This window comes from Microtus pennsylvanicus, chromosome 16 (assembly GCF_037038515.1).
Source record: "Microtus pennsylvanicus isolate mMicPen1 chromosome 16, mMicPen1.hap1, whole genome shotgun sequence".
In the NCBI taxonomy this organism is placed as follows: domain Eukaryota; kingdom Metazoa; phylum Chordata; class Mammalia; order Rodentia; family Cricetidae; genus Microtus; species Microtus pennsylvanicus.
In genome coordinates this window covers 7,629,898-7,651,320 of record NC_134594.1, presented here as the reverse complement: position 1 = coordinate 7,651,320, position 21,423 = coordinate 7,629,898, and the positions used below count along the sequence as shown (strand labels likewise).

The window sequence follows — 21,423 nt, the reverse complement described above, 5'->3', positions numbered from 1 at the left end:
GCAATATACCTGATCATAATATAAGCCACAGACAGCAAGCCTATAGCCAATATCAAATTAAATGGAGAGAAACTCAAAGCATTTCCACTAAAATCAGGAATGAGACAAGGCTTTCCACTCTCTCATCTATTCAATATAGTACTTGAAGTTCTAGCTAGAGCAATAAAACAACTAAAGAGATCAAGTAGATAAAAATTGGAAAGAAAGATTTCAAAGTATTGCAGCTGATAAATAAGGTAGAATATATAAGTGACCCAAAAAAATCTATATCAGAGAACTCCTACAGCTGATAAACACATTCATTGAAGTGGCTAGATACAAGGTAAAAAAAAAATAGCCCTCCTATATGCAAAAGATAAAAGGGCTAAGAAACAAACACTTCACAATTGCTACAAAAAAATGTCTTGGAGTAACTCTAACCAAGCAAATGAAAGACCTGTATGATTAAAAAAACTTATAAAGTTGAAGAAGGAAATTGAAGAAGATAGCAGAAGATGGAAAGCTTATGGATTGGTAGGATTAACATAGGAAAACTGGTCATCTTACCAAACGCAGTCTACAGATTCAAAGCAATCAAAATTCCCACACAACTCTTTACAGACCAGCACCCACATGGCAACTCACATCTGTCTGTAACTCCATGATCTGACACCCTCATATACATGCAGACAAAACACAAAAGCAAATAAAAATAAATATTTTTTAAAATGGGGTTCAGATCTAAACAGAATTCTTCATAGAGGAACTTAAATGGCTGAGAAAAAGAAATGTCCAACATCCTTAGTCATCAGGAAAATGCAAATAAAAATTACCTACAAACTTTATCTGTAACAACAAATACTGCCAAGAATATGGAATGTAGCCGGGCGGTGGTGGCACACGCCTTTAATCCCAGCACTCGGGAGGCAGAGGCAGGCGGATCTCTGTGAGTTCGAGACCAGCCTGGTCTACAGAGCTAGTTCCAGGACAGGAACCAAAAAAGCTACGGAGAAACCCTGTCTCAAAAATCCAATAATAATAATAATAATGTTAAAAAGTTGAACATGTTTACTAGACTACAGAATCCTAAATATATTTCTAAACATTTAAACAAACACTCGTACATAAATGTAGATCACACTATTATTCATTCTAATATCAAAAATAAAATTCAGATTATTGATCAGTTGACAGATAAATAAACAATGTAGATCTGTAGTGAAATATAATTTAGTCCTCAAAGGGAATGAAGTACTGATGTTTGCCACAGTACACTATAAGCCTTAGCATCATTGTACTAAGCAAAATAAACTAATCCCCAAAGACCACGTGTTTATGATCTCATTCATGTGAAATGTTCATGAATGAGGGACCTGCAGAGACAATGCATTCGTCATTGTTAGGAACGGAGGGAAAGGCAGTGGAGGGATGGACAGTAGGCAGCATTTCCTGCGAGGAAATGCTCAGAGATTTCAACCGCAGAAATAACTGTGCAGCCTCAAGAAAATATGGAAAGCTGTTGAAATTGTACACTTTAAGAAAATGAATCTTATTAAATTATATCATAATAAAAATATTTGCAAATTGATACGATATACAAAAAAGACACCACAACCAAATGTGTTTGGTCCAGGAATGCAAGTGTTTTGAAAACCAAAACAGTCCATCAGTGTGGTACATATGAAAAAAAAAGAACAGATGAAATAATTATCTAAATAGACATTAAAAACTCAGGAAAAAAAATCTTTCATTAACTAGGAAAAATTGGAGTTCAAAGTACTTGTCATACTTAATAGTAAAAATAGATGTCTTCTCTTTTGGGTAAAAGGTAGGCCCCTTTACCACCCCTATTCAACATTATACTAGCTAGTAAAATAAGACAATAAAAGATAAACCCACATGAATTAAAAAGAAGTTGTCTTCTTTCACAAATGGCAAAATGACGTCTGTAGTATATTGTAAAGGATTCATTGAAGACTAGGGTGTATGAAGGTGTTTAGCAACATCACAGGATCCAAGATAAGTGGAGAAAATCTGTTTTATTTTTACATACTATTCACAAAAAAATCATACATGAAATTAAAACATTCACAATGACATCAAAAATAATTTTTGAAACAGTGCAGTATTTATAAGGGGAGTCATAAAATCTGCAGCCAGCGGAATGTAAAGATCTAAGCAAGTTATACATGTTACGCTTCTGAGATAAAATTCTCTTTATTCCTAAAATGATAATGGTCTTCATATAAATGCATAGATTTACAGCGGGGCTTCTGGAACAGCATTACTTTGATACCAGGCACCAGATGGCGCCTCGTTATAAGACATAGCGCTGTGCGTCTGCCCTTGTCCACTCGGGGCTAGGCACACGCTGCTCTCTGGTTGTAGTAGAGTGTATGGAAAGACATCTCCGCTTATTTTATGACTTATTTCTTTTGATTTCATGTGCATTGGTGTTTTGCCTGCATGTGCGTCTGTGTGAGAGAGACGGACCCCCTGAAAAAGGTGTTACAGACAGCTGTGAGCTACCATGAGGGTGCTGGGAATTGAACGTGGGTCCTCTAGGAAAGCAGTCAGTGCTCTTAACCGCCGAGCCATCTCCCCAGCCTCCACTTCTGTTCTTATTTAACGTGACAGAATCATGAGACACCAGAGTTGGACAATAAACCCCACATAGTGGGCTGCTGTCCTATCGGCAGAGGTATTAATATAATTAGATGGAGGGGTAGCCTGATCAACTGGAACTGGAATCTAGACCCTTACATCACATTCAAATTTAAATTGGGCTATGAAACTCAAATGATCTAAACTATAAAATACATAGAAAAGTAGGAAGGAGTTTTAGCGACCTTCAATTAGCCCAAAGTTTCTTATACATCACAAAACTTATCAATTGAACTATATCAGTTTTTGGTTAGGGGAGGGAGTGGGGGAGGGAGAAGGAAGAGAGGGAAGGAATGAAGGAGTGAGGGGTGGGAGAGAGGAAGAAAGTGTAGATATTCCAGCAGTACACACACATAAGGACATCAGATGCGAACGTTACGTACAAAATATATCTGTTTAAAGGACTTCAGCCAGAACCTATTTTAAAAGTCTCTTATAACTTAACTAAGAAATAAAGCAAGAAGATAGAAAATTCAATGTCAGCTTGGGCCACAAAGCAAGAACCTATCTCAACAAAAGTTTGAAGTTATCTACAAAGCCCTGTGAGCTGTTGCACCCCTTAGAAGTCGCCAGGGAGGATGCTGACGTGAAGATCTGCCCGTGCGAAACGCAGAGCCAGCCGCTTTCAGGGGCAGAAATCGTCTCAAAAGGACCCAACTCTGGATGCATTGTTATTTTATGGAAATGTTCGCCAAAGTGGAGATCTCATTCAGAACCAAACGATTCTTAAATGTGCAGTGCCAATGAGGAAACTCGAATGAGAAGAAGGCTCCAGGCGTCATCAAAACCTGAGCCGTTTGTTGTCTCTGTGCGCAAGTGAAACAGGCTTTCTGAACGGATCTGGGGAAACGTAGAAACCAACCTTAGTACTGACTGCAGTGATTTTCTCATCCCTCTGCAGTGAAACAGAATCTTTGCCATGGCTGTAAAACACTGCTTTTGTAGACCAGAGGACACCTGAAAGTTCTCGCTCTGGGCTTCTGCACTCAGCCCCGACAATCAACCCACAGACCAAACCCACACTGCACTGTTCAAGTGAGCGTCTGAGTCCTCAGGCCGTACAGACTGACCGGCTTCAGCCTTTGAGTGGTCTCTGAGCGGCCTGAAAGAACTCTCTGCTCAGCCGCCTGCTCCCGCTCCAGCGCTTCCTTTGCTCCCGCCTGTTCATCACCTTACAAAACCCAGCTGTGCTGCCAGGCCCAAGGCTCCTCCTATTGCACGAGATGCTACCCATTCCTAAAGCTCAAACAAAAACCTGTTGGATTATGTAACTAATTTGTTGAAATGCTGCCTTTCAGTAATTAGAACTCAAGGGTACTTCACTCCCACAAGACACTCGGCTTTTGAGTACAGGTTTTTGCTGGCATAGAGCCAGCCAGACTGGCCTGCCTACAGCAGAGAAGACAGGACTCACTCTAACTGACCATGCTGTGCTCTGGAAGTACACAGAATCAACCCTCCCGCATAGACATCACAATGCCATGAGAATTCAAAGTTAATTCAAAGAACTCTCTTAATGTAGACGTCGCGGCTTCTCTTGGAGACACTGTAGGGTATCAAGACAGTTTATCATTCAATCCCAGGTAATAGTAGGACATAGGAAATACCAACCACTTCCCTTGCTGTTCAACAGCGATGCAGCCGGGAGACCCCTAAGTGGAGTGTAGGTGAATGTCTGGACGGTGGCTCTCATCTACTGGGCAGCCTCCTTGTAGCCTGTCCCAGGCCAGCCTCTTCCAAAGACCGGAAGACAAGTACCAGACTTGAGCTCATCAGCTGGTTCCCACTGCAGGCGTTTACCAAGTTCCTTTCTTCAGATCACAATGTCAGGTCTTTCTCAAAGGAAACATTCTGAAGGGGAAATTGAGGCCCCTTGTGCGTCAATCCTACATATTGTCATTTTAAAAAAGCTAACGATGTTCAATTTATATGCCCTTCTAAAGCATACAATTCAGTGTGGACATTTATCTAATTTCAGAATATCGCCATCCTCCAAATAAGCCTGTGCCCGTTAGCAGATGGTCTTCACTCTCCACCACGCGTGCCAGGCCAACATCCTTCTCCATGGCGTTGCCTACTCTAACATGTCTTCCCCCCCCTTTAAGACTGGCTCTTCTCACCTACCATGTTTTCAAGATCACCCATGGAGACTATTCCATTGTTTTAATTCGCAAAGTAGTTAGTGTAATTACAGCATCTCGATCCCGCCCCTGTAGTTCCTTTTCCTTGTCACATCACATGGTCTATCACCCTCTTCCCCTTGCCCTCTCATGGTCCCCTTTCTAGTGCTATCCACTCATCTGTGGATATGTGCAGTGTCTAGGCTGGCTCCGTTGACTTGTTCTTGTAATAGACACTGTGGTGGTTCCTGTGTGGTGGTTCCTGTGTTAGGACACAGCTCACACGGTAGTTGTTTTCGCTTTTTAAAGGACCCTCTGTACACATTTCCATAATGGCTGTGCTAGCTGACGCTCCCACCAATAGCGAACAAGGGTTCTTTTCTTGCTTCCCCACCACCTCACCAACACTTACTGCAGTTTGTTTTATGATGGGGTTTGAACGGGGGTGAGGAGCTCAAAGTAGCTTTACTTTCCATCTCTCTGAAGGCTAAGGGAGTTTTTAAAGACTTTGAAATTTGTTACTAGCATCTTATATACTTCATTCCTTTCTGTTGACAAACACCCCTGAACGCTGTAGGTACGTATCTTGTCATCAGTCAGTTGATACCTGCGTTGCTTCTGCTTTTGTAGTTACTGTGATAGCATTTCCGTATGGTTTTAGAGAAACAGTTGCTTCCCATGCTCTTGAGTATTCCTTGATTCTTAGATCACATGTAATTCTGTATTTCAGTGTTCAGGAGAAACTCATCTTTCTCCTCAAGTCAGTGCAATAAGAGTTCACAATCCCACCCCAGTGTCCAGAGGTTCACTTCTACATGGCCTCAGCAACAATGGTCCTTTTCCTTCTCCTCCTTCTCCCTTTTCAATGCAGAATCACACCCAGGGCTACACATGTGTGAAGTACTGTCACTGAGCTACAAACTCAGCTCTTGTCCTCCTCTGATAGTGCTGGGAAGGAAGCAGGCTCTCCGCAGACTTGTTTACATTATAATATTAATGAATACTTTCCTTAGGCTAATTTGACACTTAGAGACTAAAGAACATTAGAGAAATGTCCGCTTCATTTATTTGGAAACTGGGTTTTTGTTTGTTTATTTGTCTTCTTTTGGTTTTTTGAGACAGGGTTTCTCTGTGTAATAGCCCTGGCTGTCCTGGAACTAGCTCTTGCAGACCAGGCTGGCCTTGAACTCATAAAAAACCACCTGCCTCTGCCTCCTGAGAGTTGGGATTAAAGGTTTACGCCACCACCACCTGGCAGAAACTGGGTTATTAAGATCTAAGAGTCCCTGGGCTGGCAACAGGGCTCAGTGAGTGGAGGCGCTCTTGATAGAAGCCCGATGACCTGAGTTTACTCTCCACGGTTGTACTCTGACCTCCAGGTATATACCACAGCATGCATACCCTCCCCACACACATAAACAATATTCTAAGGATCTAAGAGTCTTTTCTATTTTCTGGATCTATTATATTGTTTGTTCAAAGCTTGCTGACCTATTACACTTTTTTAAACCACATATTTATGATTTTTTTTTGCACATAAGCATTTTTATTTTTATTGAGCTATATATTTTTCTCCTCTCTCCTCCTATGGTCCCCATGCTCCCAATTTACTCAGGAAATCTTGTCCTTTTTCTACTTTCCACATAGATTAGAGCCATGATTATCTCTTTTAGGGTCCTCCTAGTTGTCTAGGTTCTCTGGGATTGTGAATTGTAGGCTTGTTTTTCTTTGCTTTATATCTAACATCCACATTGAGTATATATGATATTTGTCTTTCTGAGTCTGGGTTACCTCACTCAATATGTTTTCTAGATCCGTCCATTTGCCTGCAAATTTCAAGATGTCATTATTGGTTTTTTTCTATGTAGTACCCCCATTGTATAAATGTTTATCACATCTTCTTTATCCATTCTTTGTTCGCATTTAGGTTGTTTCCAGGTTCTGGCTATGACAAACAATGCTGCTATGAACATACTTGAGCACATGTCCTTGTGGTACGATTGAGCATCCTTTGTGAATATCCAAAAGTGGTATTGCTAAGTCTTGAGGTAGATAGATTCCTAATTTTCTGAGAAATCGCCATACTGACTTCCAAAGCAGCTGCACCAGTTTGCACTCCCAGCAGCAAGGCAGGAGTGTTGTCCTTACTTCATATCCTCTCCAGCATAAGTTGTCATCAGTGTTTTTGATCTTGGACATTCTGATGGGTGTAAAATGGAATCTCAGAGTTGTTTTGATTTGCATTTCTCTGATGGCTAAGGATGTTGAACATTTCCTTGAGTGTCTTTCAGTCATTTAGATTCATCTGTTGAGAGTTCTCTGGTTTTGTTCTGTATCCCACTTTTTTATTGGATTATTTGTTCTTTTGATGACCAATTTCTTAAGTTCTTCGTATATTTTAAACATCAGCCCCCTGTCCAATGTGGGGTCGGTGAAGATCTTCTCCCATTCTGTAGGCTGCTGCTTTGTCTTGTTGACCCTGCCCTTTGCTTTACAGTAGCTTCTTACGCTAGCTTCTTATGTTACATTTCATTAATTTTCCAAGTATGTCCAAATTCAGATACATATTTTATACATCAGAATTTTACCATAAATTTGAAACTGCACATAAAAGACTAAAGCCATGGTAGCTTTCTCAAATACCTTTCTAAGGTGTAGGTGAAGAGATCTGCACAGATATGTAGTTTATCTACATACTGACTTGAAACGTGTAGGGAATGTAGTTTATACACTGACTGGTTACCAACAACAAGAAACTGCTAGTGGAAAAGTAGAAGGTGGTGATATTTAAAAATTCCTTACCCTGAAGTAACTACCAGCTAAATAATTTGCTTTAAAATAAATCAAGGTCCAAACAGGTGGCATGCCCATGTTAGGACTGCCCATGACCCAAACATGTTGAAATGGACTTGTTACACTATCTGTTTTCGGAAAATTTTCATTAAAAATTGAAAAGACACAACTGCATAGAAAAGCTCATTAGTAGTGGTGGCTCTGAACTCAGGGCCTCACACGCTAGACAAGGACTGTCTGCAGGCTAAGCTTGGTCCCCCCTGCTACGCTGCCCTTCAACCTGTAACCAGGGACCACTTTAGGCCGAAGCAAACTTTTGAGGCTGCACTGGCAGCTGAAACAAAATGATAAATCTTTAAGAATTTAACAAAAATCTGTTACCTCAAAAGTAAAAGATGCGAAGACCTTAATGATGATTGCAGTACTCATGTCATTTTAATGTCCCTCACCCGTCAGCCACAGCAGCAGCCACCAGCACCAACCCTCACTGAACTCATCTCCCCAAACACTGTCCCGCACTGGTTTCAGATAACACCTGCTTCGTGGAGGAGGAGCATAGCCCAGACAATTCAGGGCAATTTCCGGGCCATCTGAAGTCACCCGGATAGCGCATCTTGTAGATAAGAATGCTCATTTGAAAAATATACCCCCGTATGGGCATGTGTGGACTGACGAGGATGTGCAGAAACAGCAATATTTATGCAGCGTAGAACAATTCCAAGGCTAAAAGTGTGAGGGGTGAAAATGGATCCACACAAGGACAACAGAGGGCCATCACTCTTTAAACAGTAGACACATCACGTCTACCACAATCGAGCACAAAGACCGAGGCCAGTCTGCTCCACAGTGGAAGCCTGCAGCTGTCTGAGGAGCTAACCACGCACATGGTCCGGAAGCAGCACACCACAAGGACGATGCCGAGGCCTACAACCCACAAGTGACTGAGTTTTTCAACGTGTGGATCATGCATTGACGGAGCCATTTCTGGTGTCGGCACCACTGGCTGAAGAGCTGAGAAAAGAAAAGCGCGCGAAGACTGTCACAGTTCTGGCTGGCCGCATGAATTCTAAGGACCGCAGGAAACAAGCACAGTTGCTTGAAAGCACGCTGCCCGTAAAGGGCCCGTCTCTACGTCCTTCATGGTGTTGGTTACCGTCCGCTGAGCCACAGGGCAGCCGATAGACCCTGCTCCAGCCTTCACAACAGCACAGCATCTCCCGCGGCCATTTTCCTCTACTGTACCGCTCTAAAATTCATCCCCAATCATTATCGCTATTTTCTTTTGAAAAATGTCTTGTTTAATATCACCCAATTTTTTCACTAGACAAAAAGCTTTCTGAGTATTTCATAAACCAAAACAAAATTTTAATATCTATATCGAAAATGCCTTTAAATGCAAACATACTTTCTCGATGTAAAGCAACTGTTCTTCCTTCCTCTATGTGGGCTAATTAGGCTGTTCCGTGTTTGCCTCAAATACTTGCTTCAAATCAAACTTCGTTTTCACTAGTTTGGTTCAAAACTCTTCTATTTCCTTGAACTGGACAGATTCTTTCTTCCAGAGGCTGCTTTCCTTTAGTCTCATGTCTTTCCCCTGGTTGGCAGCTTTGTCAAAGAGGTAGAGATACTTTTCCCTAAAGCCAACGGAGAACACATCATAGGGACAGGGTGGTCAAGCTTCAGGAGGCCCTGGGATCCTTCTCCAGCACTGCATACCAGACATGGGGGTTGATGCCTGTGATCCCAGCACTACGGAGGCTCAGGAGTTCAAGATCATCCTCAGTTACACAGTAGGTTCAAGGCCTGTCTGGGTTATATGAAACCAACTCAAAAGCAAAATCAAAACATTTTAAAACACACATAGTAAAACCAACCAAAAGCTGGAGGGACGGCCGGGCAGTTAAGAGCACTGGTTGCTCTTCCCTAGAATCTGAGCGCCATTCGTGGATGCTACGTGGTGGCTCCTAAGCACCTGATTGCAATCTCACGGGGTCCAACACCCTCTTCTGCCTTCTTGCACATGGCACACATAAAAGCAAAACACCACATACAAAAAATAAAAGGGGGGAAGAAAAACAACCCAAACTAGGCACAGGACCACCTACCTTTACTCCCAGCATGTGGGAAGCTGAGAGGCAGAATTAAAAGTTTGCGGCAACACTGGGCTATAGCAATGACCCATTTCCAAAAACACAAAGCCAAAACAAAGTTAAAAAATCCAATCCTAACAAATCTCATACGAAGCACTCATAAAAGAGAAAAGCAGCAGGTGGGCAAACACCTTTATCCCAGCAGTCAGGATGCTGAGGTAGGTGGATCTCTGAGTTCCTGGGCAGCCTGGTCTACACAGGGAGACCCAGTCTCAGAACAGAACCCATACTAACAGCACAAGCAACAACAACAAAAGATAAAGTTAAGTGTAAATCTCCGAATTAACCGGGGACACCTGTATCTGATGGCTCAAACACCTTACATTATCGCATACAAAGCAAGGTCTAAGTATGAACTACTTGGTGATCTTGGAACAGTATCACTGCAAAAACTCAAAGTAACTGATACAACTTGTTTGTGAATGAAGAGAAACCATACACTTAAACATACATTAGAAATCTCGGGATCAAAGAGTAGGGGTAGAGCTCAGTAGTTGGTCCAGGGCTTGCCTAACACACACAAGGCCCAGCTTTGATCCCCAGCCCCAAATACACCTGGTGTGATGTATACACTTGTAATTCCAGCACCCAGGAGATGGGGCTGATGACAGGAAGTTCAAGGATCTCCTTGGCCACATAGTGATTTTGAGAAAAGCCACCTGAGACCCCCATGTCAAAACAGTAACAAAAGCAAAAATGAATAACTACAAAGTAATTCTCTTTAAATCAACCTAGATAAAACCATTACCTTTTAGGTGGTGATGAAGGCTGTGTTTTTTTCCCACCATAATTTACTTATTTATGAGATTTTTTTAATTAACCTGGGGCTGGAGAGATTAAAGCACGCTTACTGGTCCTGTCAGTTCTCAGCAGTCATATTGAGTGGCTTCCCCGCTGCCTGCAACTCCAGCTCCTAAGGATCCGATGCCTTCTTTTGGCCTCAACCAGCACCTGCACCCACGAGTACATTCCCCGCAGTCACATAATTAAATGAAAAAAAAAGTCAACCAAAGAGAAGTCAAGACCTGCACTCGCACCAACTACTGAGCCCAGGGCACAGCTATCAGAGCTGGTCTGCAGGAAATGCGTTTCCAGACAGATAATGCAGAGGCTGCCAAGAGCGCTGGGAGGGAACCACTTGTTCTGCCCGCCTGCATCTGCCTCCAAAGTGTGGGACAAACTGAGTACGTTAACCACGTTGAATAAATGGAAACCGGAAATTAACTCCACTAAAGTCCTAAGAAATAAAAATTATTGCTATGATGATAAAAATGGAAGCAATAAAAGGGTTGGAAATACACTCAAGTTTATAATCAATTAAACGATGAGCCATAATTTGACCCTGTTCATCATCTGTTATATAAAAACCACAATTCAGTTATTTATATGATAAATCGTTCACATTTAAAAACATTTATCATTACATTATCAAATTTGATATACTCTTATCAAAACATCTCAGCATCCAATATAAACCATATTATTTAAAGTTTAAGGTAACAATAACATCAAAAAAAAAACCCCACCCTGGAGGGGTCCTAATAAACACACAATGAAATGTTCAGAGCCGCACGAAGTCTAAGAGTTGGTTCAGATTCACGCAGGCACACTTTGTGAGCACGCGTGCAACTTCCCAGCACGGCTTTCCTTTCTAATTCACAAAGTGATCTACCAGATCGACTTGCTCCTGCTTGCGCGTCAACAACAACCTAGCAGTAACAGCTGAGCAGGGTGAGCACAAAGCGAGTCAGACTCCTCATCAAAGAAACAATAAATAACTTCACTTAGATCGCGGAAACACTGACATAGTAAACACTGTCTTTTCTCCCCCCAATGTGCCGGTCCTGTGCTCTTCCGTGAGTAATTACTCCTCCTGGAAAAGTCTTCAAGTCTATTTTAGTTTTGGAAAAAAACTAAAGCACTGAAATAATATGTGAGAAGATTTAGTCATGGCAATTTCACGGAAGCTTTTATTGCCTCTGTTGGTAATATGACAGGGATCGTAAAAGACACTTGAACTTACAGAGATATGCAGATGATATTCACTGAAGAGAACCTTGATCTCAAGTATTTTATATGTGGGTACTTCTCATTTTATACATTTTACTATTTAAAAAGCATTACATTTAAAAATGTGTACCTGTTCTGACATTTGGCAAAAAGTAAACTCTCCCTATGGGTCTGTCTGGAAAAAAAAAAAAAAGGAATCAGCATGGCGGGCGGACGCCCACAAAGACGGACGCCCACAAAGACAGACGCCCGTGACGCGGAGCAGCTGCAATGGCTGTGTGCGCCGGACGCCCACAAAGACAGACGCCCACAAAGACAGACGCCCACAAAGACAGACGCCCGTGACCCGGAGCAGCTGCAATGGCTGTGTGCGCGTGGGCTGTTTCTCTCCAAACTTGCTGATGCCCCTCCCCCAACAGTGTAAGCATTTTTAGTACAAAACATTCCCTATAAGCAGACATTTATCCTCGGAATAAACACATTAAATCAGATTCTCTTTTGAGCCCTACTGATAGTTTTGTTTAATGCTAAGATGCCATCATGGTGAACAACCTTGACTTCTTTTGCTACATAATTATATTAAAGCTTTATATATTTTTGTTTATAATTACACAGTAATTGTAAATGTTTAGTACCAAACTGATGACAAAGTTGAAAAGTCTTGCATTCAAAAATAAAATCTGTCAAACTCAAAGCATTAGGCCACAAATGAACATCACGATTCTCATGAGAAAGGTCTGAGGTGAGGAGGGAGGCCAGCAGGCTTTTGTTGGAAAACAAACCACACATGACTCAATCAATCTGAAGACAGTAGCAGAACTCAAAACGGTCCATGTAGGGAATAAGCAATATATGCCTGCAAAACTTTTAAAGATATATATGTGTATGTGTGTGTATACATATATATCTTTATTGTAAAGATATATGTGTGTATACTATATATCTTTATCCTAAAGATATATATGTGTGTATACATATATATCTTTAATAATTTTTTCATAATTGAAGTTCTTCATATTTACAAAACTGAAATCAAGAAATACTGAAAACAGTAAGATTCTTTTTTCTTTTAATAACCAGATTCTTGTAACGTGAATAAAAATTGACTCTAAGCCTTCTTTTGGTATTTGAAATGTATTCCTAAATTAAAGTTATGATTGGAATAATGATATATCTATAAGGTAATCTTTCTATGCAGTTTCCAAATCATGTAACTAAAAGCAGCTTAATCATTTTCATATCTGCATGAAATGGTCTGCTCTCCCGAAGCACATCCTTCACGCCCTGAAGAGGAGAGGGACACGTGGAGCAAACTGTCCCTATCAAAGGCCAGGCATCCAACACTTAAGTTGGTCATTTTAACTTCCTGAAAATATTTAAAGTATGCCCTTTTCACATGTCAGTATGTTACCAGAGAAACAAGCATGTTCATCAGGAGAGCAAGTCATGGGTCCTGTCAAGAAAAAAATAACATACAATCTGCTTTGTGTGGACATAGCATAGGCGAGTGAGATGAAATCAATCAAAAGTCAAATAATTTTTACAACAGAAGCCATTGGTATTCTGCACCAGCACTCGCTCCTTTGGAAACCTCTGCTCTCAGAGGAAAGATTTGGCAACCACAGTGATTTAGCAGTACAGCCACTTCAACACAAGAGGTCATAAAGGCTGGAGTATCGCCCGAAAGAGCAGTGCCGATATGATAAACATTGAACTTCACGGCTCATCACAACCACTTGGAAAATGTAAATCCTACTATCTTCTTATAAATTAAGTGAATTGCATTGTGTTCCATAGTGCGATGACAAAAAAGTTTAAAAAAACAAAAACTAAACCCTCATGCCTAAATTTAGAACATTGTATTATATAGCAATCCAAAACATTCAAAACAAACAAAATAGTTTAACTTATTCGAAAGGCGTAGAAGTATTTCAGAGCATAATGAAATCCGATTCTGTGCTGTGATGCAGACGAGTGGAATCTAACATCATATCCCAGTACAATAGTTTTTAAATAAACTTCCCTGCAGGACCACTGCATACAAACATGGGTAGGACAACCACAGACTGTTCTGTAGAACCTTTGTGAGAGTCTGAAACACAAGACATATTTCAGGTAGTCACCAAGTTATTCTAAATTTGTCATATGTGGGTTATTTTGACATTTCTTTCATCAACTATTCCACTCACATCAACAGTACATGTAGTTTGCCAGGAAAATTCCCTCAAAGCAAACACCATTCCAGATCCGGTACACTCAGATAAATCCCTCTCCTTTGAAGGGCTACCAGCATAGTCTTTGCAACTAGCCCAAAGCATATACTTAAGAAGTTTTTATAAATTGTTTGTGGTGTTCATTATTATGTTTAATTCTTATGCCAAACTGTTTTCTGATGAAGACAGCATTGTGCTTTATGCAAGAATGGAAACCTCAAAATAATCACCATCAAGCTTCTATGACTTATGGGAAGACAAACTAAGATGGTCCACAGGTATAAGATGACATCCACAATGTTGGAATTATAAATGTTTAGAGTGGCCCAGACTAGAAGACAAGCCCAAACCACCAGTAGAAGAATGAGTACGATATGGTCCAAGATGTATCCTTAAAGTTGGTCTCAACCCTCAGTCTGAACTGTGAGGATTGATCTTCAGTTCGGTCCAGCCAGCAGAAATTGACTGTGTATTTCCCGTTGTATTTATTGTACAGACTATGTACATTCTAGAAGGTTCCTTAGTGCTACACTGTTGTACTTTTTGTCCCAGCAATTTGAGGGCGCGCAAATTCCACAAAGTCATCAATAAGAACAGGCCATGCTCCTGAAAAAGAAAAGAAAAATATACGGGAGGAAAGGGAATAGAGAAAGGCAGAATAAAAGCTAATATTTCAATAGATCCTGTTTTTTTTTAATAGCTTCCTCATATGAATTAAAATTGTTACTCTTATTTCCTCCCACTGATAGATCTTTAAAAGACTCCATCTCTATGTTTTCTATTAATATATTCCCTGTCTTCTCTATTATTCTACAGTGGGGTTATAGCTTGATCAATGAAAACAACTCCTCTGGGCAATAAAGCAGTACTAAGTGTGGTTCCTCAGAAGGCTTTGTTAAGTCAGGCACCGAGTCCTACAGCGCCCTCTGAGCACTTCTCCCGTCCCAGTGAAGGGATGACGGTGAGAATGGACAGGAGAGAGACTATGGCTGAATAAGCCAACGGGTCCCAGGAGGACGTGGGGGAGATTTTCCAAAGAACATCTTACATTCAACAATCTCAAAAAATTAACAGTTGGTTCTCATGAGGGACTAGGTAAGCGTGAAGAATAAACTGGAGATGCTGCTGGGGGCGGGAGCACGCTGTCCACACAGATGGAGAAATGGAGAAGAGCGTTAAATGGATAGTGGCTGGATGCAACGAAAACCACCCGGCAGTTGATGTCATCTCAGACTACACAAATCCAGCACACTTCATGAGTCTATTGACAAGACTAACAAACAAAAACAAAAACCAACCCCACTGGTTTCAAAGGAATATAAAACACATTAAGAGAATATAACTCTAGAGCACACTGAACATGTTAGATACAGTTGAACATTTCCTATGCCTTTCTAGAGGACAAACACTGGTAAGATTTTGCTCCCGGGATTGTGCAGTGTTGTGGAGAGGACCCAGGCTCCACCAACATTCTGCAACTGAGCTATAGCTTCACCCAGGCCTCCTCCATGGCACTTGGCAAAGTGGAAAAGTTGGGTCTACATCTGTGTGTTTAGCAATTAAAGCATAGGTTCAGTCTCTAGCACGCATGCACATACACTATACACACACACATACAAGCATACACAGAGAGAGACAATGAACAAAAGTTCAGAAAAGAAGATCCCTTCCATGGAAACAGTGGACGGAAGTTCAGGTAAGGCAAATATTTTTGCTACCTTCTTCATCATAATTGGACATGTCATCTGCAATCATTGAACTGAAGTCTAACAGAAGATTCCACGTGTCTTTTGGTATTGATCGTTTATGATGCTCCTATTAAAACATCAAAAAACAAAGAGCCTTTAAACCTTCTGAACATTTGGGGAAAGTTGGTTCAGCTGTTGCTACATGTGGGAAAATGTAACATTTGCATAATAAAATTTTGGTAGTCAAATTTCTCACTCTATGTCCATGACATGCTCTGAAATTAATGATGCCTTGAAATAAATTAATATTTAAGTAGAGTATAATCTTAAGAGAAAACAGAAACTGCAGAAAATGTTAACTTACCAACAAAAATTTATTCCATAAGTCTAAGAATTTAAATCTTCCATTAAGCACTAAGTTCCAGTAAGCAATGGCCATTTCTAGATCTGTAATATTAAAAATAAGTTATGAACTTTAATGCTTTGGATATATGTCTCTGCAAAAGAACAGTAACTGAAACAAAGAAAGCCAATTGCATTCTGAGTATTATAGATTAAACTTTCCTTAAAGACCCGAGTCCACATTTGTAACCTGCTTCCTTTCCAGTGAGCTCTCAGAGCCTCTGGGGTAAGAATAACGCAACTTACCTTCGCAGGGTGTTGGCGCTGAAAGTGGATGTAGTCGTGTGCTTTTCCACTGCCAAGTACTAATGTGTGGAGTCCCCAGGCTCAGCACAGACCCTTCCAACACTCTGAGACAAATAATTATTTGCTGTAGGGGCTGTGTATGCAATATGGGCCACTTAGTAGTACCCAAGCCTTTATCATTGGACACCAATATGTTCCCCATATAGCCAAAGAGATTCATGAGGGCAAACTTGCTACAGTAGATGCACACCAACTGGTTGAAATGCAAAGGATTGCTCAATTCCCAATTCTAAAAATCTTAAACTTCAACAGTTGACATCTAGCTTGTCCGAATTACAAGAGGTCAGGAAAACAGTGTGGGTTTTTTGAGTTAGTGTCCTTTTCTAAGCAGTCTGTTGCTCTTTGGCTCCGTGCATCAATCTTATAATCTTATACAACGCATGTGCATCCCAGGGTTCGCTCCCCAGCACCAAGAAAAAAGAAAATAATTTAAAAATAAGTAATAATAATAGTAATAATCTATGATTTTCTTTTTAATTTGCCAAGGATATTAAAAAATTCTTTAGTTAAACACGAGTCAAAGAAAGCTAAAGAAGCAATCTGATCAACATCCACTGTGACAAATTCTAGACCTGTTCTGTGACACAAAGGACAAGTGGATCTCCTCGAGAACTCAAGCAGTTGAAGCTGCCTGGCTTTCCAGAGACTGACATACCCCAGGCCATCACATGCAGGAACCTTAGGACCTTTTCAAGTTGTGAAGTCGAAACGAGGAGACAACCTAAGGGAGCCCAGAAGACTAGGAAAGACCAAGACGGATGAATGCTGCTCAGACTTTCAAAAATAACAAAAAGAAATCCAATGCTATTCTCTAACAAAAACCACAGATGATGATGATAAGTCATGTAGCCCCACCAGAGACAGACACCAGACAGAACTTTACCTCGTAAACCACAGCCACGTGGCGATACTCGGATTAACAGAAATGGGTTAAATTAATATGTAAGAGCTAGCCAATAAAAAGCTAGAACTAATAGGCCAAGCAGTGATTTAATTAAAAAAAAACCCACAGATAATTTGCAGGAAATCAATTAAAAACAAACACTAGACACTGGAAGGATCTGTGGTGGTCTGGATGAAAATGGCTGCCGTGGACTCATATATTCGAGTATTTGGTCCCCAGATGGTGGGAAAGTTTGAGGATTAGGAGGTGTGCCACTTCAGGTAACTACCCATGCCATTCCCAGTTAGCTCTCTGTCTGCTCTGTTCCTGAGGACCAGATGTGATCACTCAGCTACTGCTCCAGGGCCCCGCCTGCTGCTGCCACGCCTTTCACTATGAGGGCCATGGACTCACCCTCTCAAACTGCACGACAAATTAAATGCCTTCTTCTCTAAGTTACCTCTGTCTTAGTGTCACATCACAGCAGTAGAAAAGCGACTGAGACAGGGTCCCTTAGTAATTGGAGAAATACAAATTAAAACAACTTTAAAATTTTGACTTGCTGCAGTCAGAACAGCTAAGACTAGGAAAACAATGTATAACAAACGCTAGCAATACCTGGAAGAAGGGGAACCCTCATTCACTGTCTATAGGACTGCACTGTGAGAATTCTCAAAGACCTAAAAATAGTCTACCATATGACCTACTCTTCAGCAAATGCCCAAAGGACTTGTGGTGGTTTGAATAGGAATGGCTTCCATACGCTCATTTATTTGGATGCTTGGGCATTGGAAAGTGGTGCTACCTGACTAGGATTAGGAGGTGTGGCCTTGTTGGAGGAAGTGTGTCCCTGGGGACGGGCTTTGAGGTTTCAAATGCTCAAGCCAGGCCCAGTGTTTCTCTTTCTTCCTGTTGCCTGCGGATCCAGATGGACCTAGCTCTCTCAGCTGCCTCTCCAGCACCATGCCTGCCTGCACAGCTCCATGGTTCCTGCCATGTGGACTAAACCTCTCAAACTGTAAGCCAAGCCCAATTAAATGTTTTCCTTTATAAGACCTGTCATGATCATGGTGTCTTTCACAGCAATAATACACTGAGTGTCGGATTAGCGTTCATGAATGAAGCTGTATAAGGAGAATTCTGAGAGCTCTGAGGAAGAAAGAAAAAAGTCTTCTAACCTCTGTTCCTCTATAACACGGTTACTCTTGGGATGTACTTTTGTGCCCCTCTCAGGTGCAGTAAATGGGTTAAGTTTTTGAGAAACCTCCAGACTGAACTGACAATAACTCTACAACTTTGTACTCTTACCCACAATGAATTAAAGTTCTTCTTTCCCCCCACATTCTTGTACTCATTTAAAAAAGTAAGAAATGGACAAATATTGAAAAAGATGTGGAGAAAGGGGGAACTGTGGGACTATAAATTATTTCAGCCATTACAGAAACACAACAAAGCTCCTCAGGAGATTAAACTAGAAGCCGGGCATGGTGGCACTCATCTCTAACACCAAAGAGTTTGAAGCCAGCTTAAGACAAATATTCTGTGTTAAAAAATAAAACAAACGAACAAAAAAGATCTACCATATGACTCATCTATCTTCTAGGGCAACATCTGGATATCCAAAGAAAATTAAACAACTGCACTTCCATGTTTATTCTAGTGCAGAATCAGCCTAGGTGCAATGATAGGGGATTCCTATAGGACTGAATCAGAACAAACCCAAACAGTGTTAAAGGAATAATTATAAGAACATTTAGTGAAGCTAGAAGATACAAATAAACTACCTAAATTCAAAGAGAATATAGACAAATGTATTCTATGCTCTGAAAGTAACTGCCAACTAAGATTGTTATAGTCTGCAAAATTATCTAGCATGATAATAAAAAAGGAAATTTATATGACAAACAAACTGATACAGCTTATGAAAGCTAAGCCAGTATTACAGAAAATACCTGAACAAGTTCTATGCACTGAAAAGAAAAACACAGGAGGATACAGGAAAGAAACACTGTAATAGAAGAGTAGATAAGCAAATGAAGAACATGAAAAAGGAGAAGGGGAGATACACACCCTTCAATAATAATTGTTGTAATATCTAACACAATAGACTTTGAAGCACAATTAGAAGAAATCAATTCATATTGAATAAGGGAATAACTCAAAACAATATAACCATTTAAACATACAAGCCTTTTATTTGTTAAACTGGCATATAATGCAGTAGCTATCATGACATTTTCAAACAAAATATATTTGGGCAGATTTTCTTTTCCTCGTCTCTCCCCCATCTTCTTAGCACCCTAGCTCCCCTCATGACTTCTGCTACCCCAGACTCTTTACCTCTTTATGTCTCACATGTGGTCTGAAGGGGGGCAGCAAGACCTGCAGATGTGCATCAGCTCCAGTGCAGGGCATGAGCCCTCCTCCGAGTACATGCTCAGGAGTGGGACAGCGGATCGCGTGCTGCAAGTACTTTTAAGTTTTTGAGAAACCTCCGGCCTGAACTCACAACAGTTCTGTGACTTGGCACTCCCACCGCAATAAAGCAAAGTTCTTCTTTCCTTATTCTCCTCAGCATGTAGAGTCATGTAGGAATAAAAACGTCCCAACTGGAAGCTGCTGAGGTGGAGCCTGCCATCAAGCCTGAGGATCCTTAGGATCCAGAAGGCAGCGGTCATGGACTAGAACAGCGGAATCAACAATGCTGACCTTGCCTGAGGTGTGGTTAAGCACTGAGTTAATATAATATACACAGAGCCCTTATAATAGTGCCTGCCAAATAATAGATTTATATTTATAATATATTTACTGACTTAAAAAACATTTAAAAAATTAGTCTGAAGTTGTGAGGACCTTGAAAGCAGTTCTCTCCTGCCACCTTGTGGGATGTCAGGATCCAACGCCAACGCCTCTGCCCTTCAGTGCCTCTACCGGCTGAGCCGTCTTACTGGCCGGAGACTTTATTCTAACAATGAACCTATATGGTCCTTATGATGACAGGGCTGTTACAGAAGGCATATAATCTCTGACCAAATGAGCAGAATCACAGTCTCCCACAGTGGGTCCAGATTTTAATGCTCAGTTTTGAAAGACACCAAAGACCTGGTAGAGCGCATCTCAGGACAGTTAAACAAGCTGGACCGCCGACCTGGAAAGGACAAGGGCTGAGTGGTGCCAGTCTTTACGTGGCTACAGGAGGGCAGCTTAATAATAACAAAGAACAATGTAATAAACAGTAAACGCATTCTGGGACAGGCTGGCAACTTCCTGAAACAGCACACCACAGACACAAAGGGAAAATTAAAGTGTGCTCCTAAGCAGGGCTGGTACTTCCGGTAGATCAGACTTCATGCAGGCTCACAAAAACTCTTTCAACTTTAAGATATACAGACTAATCCAAACCTGGAGCACGTGGGAGAGAGGGAAGGCAGGACGCAGACAATGAACTAAGATGACCCGCTCTGACCGCGCCGGCACAGCTCGGTGCCCCCACCCTCACACACTTTACTCTGTGAGACCTCAGAAAGGCTGTCAGGAAAATTCTCCTTGTTAATTAAGCTCTCGGTGCCACATTTCCTGCCACCTAACACAGTGCATGAGGTGGAAAGCCCTGCCCTTCCGCAGCCCTTCTCCCTCCTACAGAGTTCCTTCTTCAGTCCCGGCTGATAAATTTATCGGAACAACTGATAAATCCGCACAGGTAACTACTGTTAACAAACCCCACACACTACGTTAGGGTTCATTTCACTATAAAGGCTACATTGCGTGGAGTTTCTTAATAACTTTTTGTGGTTGCAAATACACAACACAGAATTTGCCTCTACCTTTAGAAGTAAAATGTGTGACGTACTCATTATTAAGCAATCTCCTGAATTCTCACTTTATGAAACAAACTCTATAACCATTGAACAACGTATTCTTTAATATTTATTTATTTATTATGTATACAATATTCTGTTTATGTGTATGCCTGCAGGCCAGAAGAGGGCACCAGTCCCCATTATAGATGGTTGTGAGCCACCATGTGGTTGCTGGGAATTGAACTCAGGACCTTTGGAAGAGCAGGCAATGCTCTTAACCTCTGAACCATCTCTCCAGCCCCCTGAACAATGTACTTTTAAGCATAATAGAGAACAACTATTTTTCAAAATCTGTTTTTACATAATTTTGTTTTTTCTAATCTAAAAATTCTAATTTATCAGCATATTGCTATAC

At 41.0% G+C, this 21,423-nt stretch overlaps 1 protein-coding gene across 2 annotated transcripts in view; it reads right to left on the bottom strand.

Annotated features, from left to right (window-relative positions):
- Positions 1 to 11,658: 11,658 nt before the first annotated feature.
- The window catches only part of Dcun1d1 (defective in cullin neddylation 1 domain containing 1), a 29,368-nt gene continuing 19,603 nt past the window's right edge, over positions 11,659 to 21,423 (bottom strand). For both annotated transcript variants that reach the window (XM_075950770.1, XM_075950771.1), the window contains exons 5-7: positions 15,982 to 16,064; positions 15,648 to 15,744; positions 11,659 to 14,535 (exon numbers count right to left, since the gene is read on the bottom strand). In XM_075950770.1, the coding sequence (XP_075806885.1) occupies positions 14,456 to 14,535; positions 15,648 to 15,744; positions 15,982 to 16,064 (260 nt within the window). In that variant the 3' untranslated portion in view covers positions 11,659 to 14,455. The remainder of the gene's footprint in view (positions 14,536 to 15,647; positions 15,745 to 15,981; positions 16,065 to 21,423) is intronic.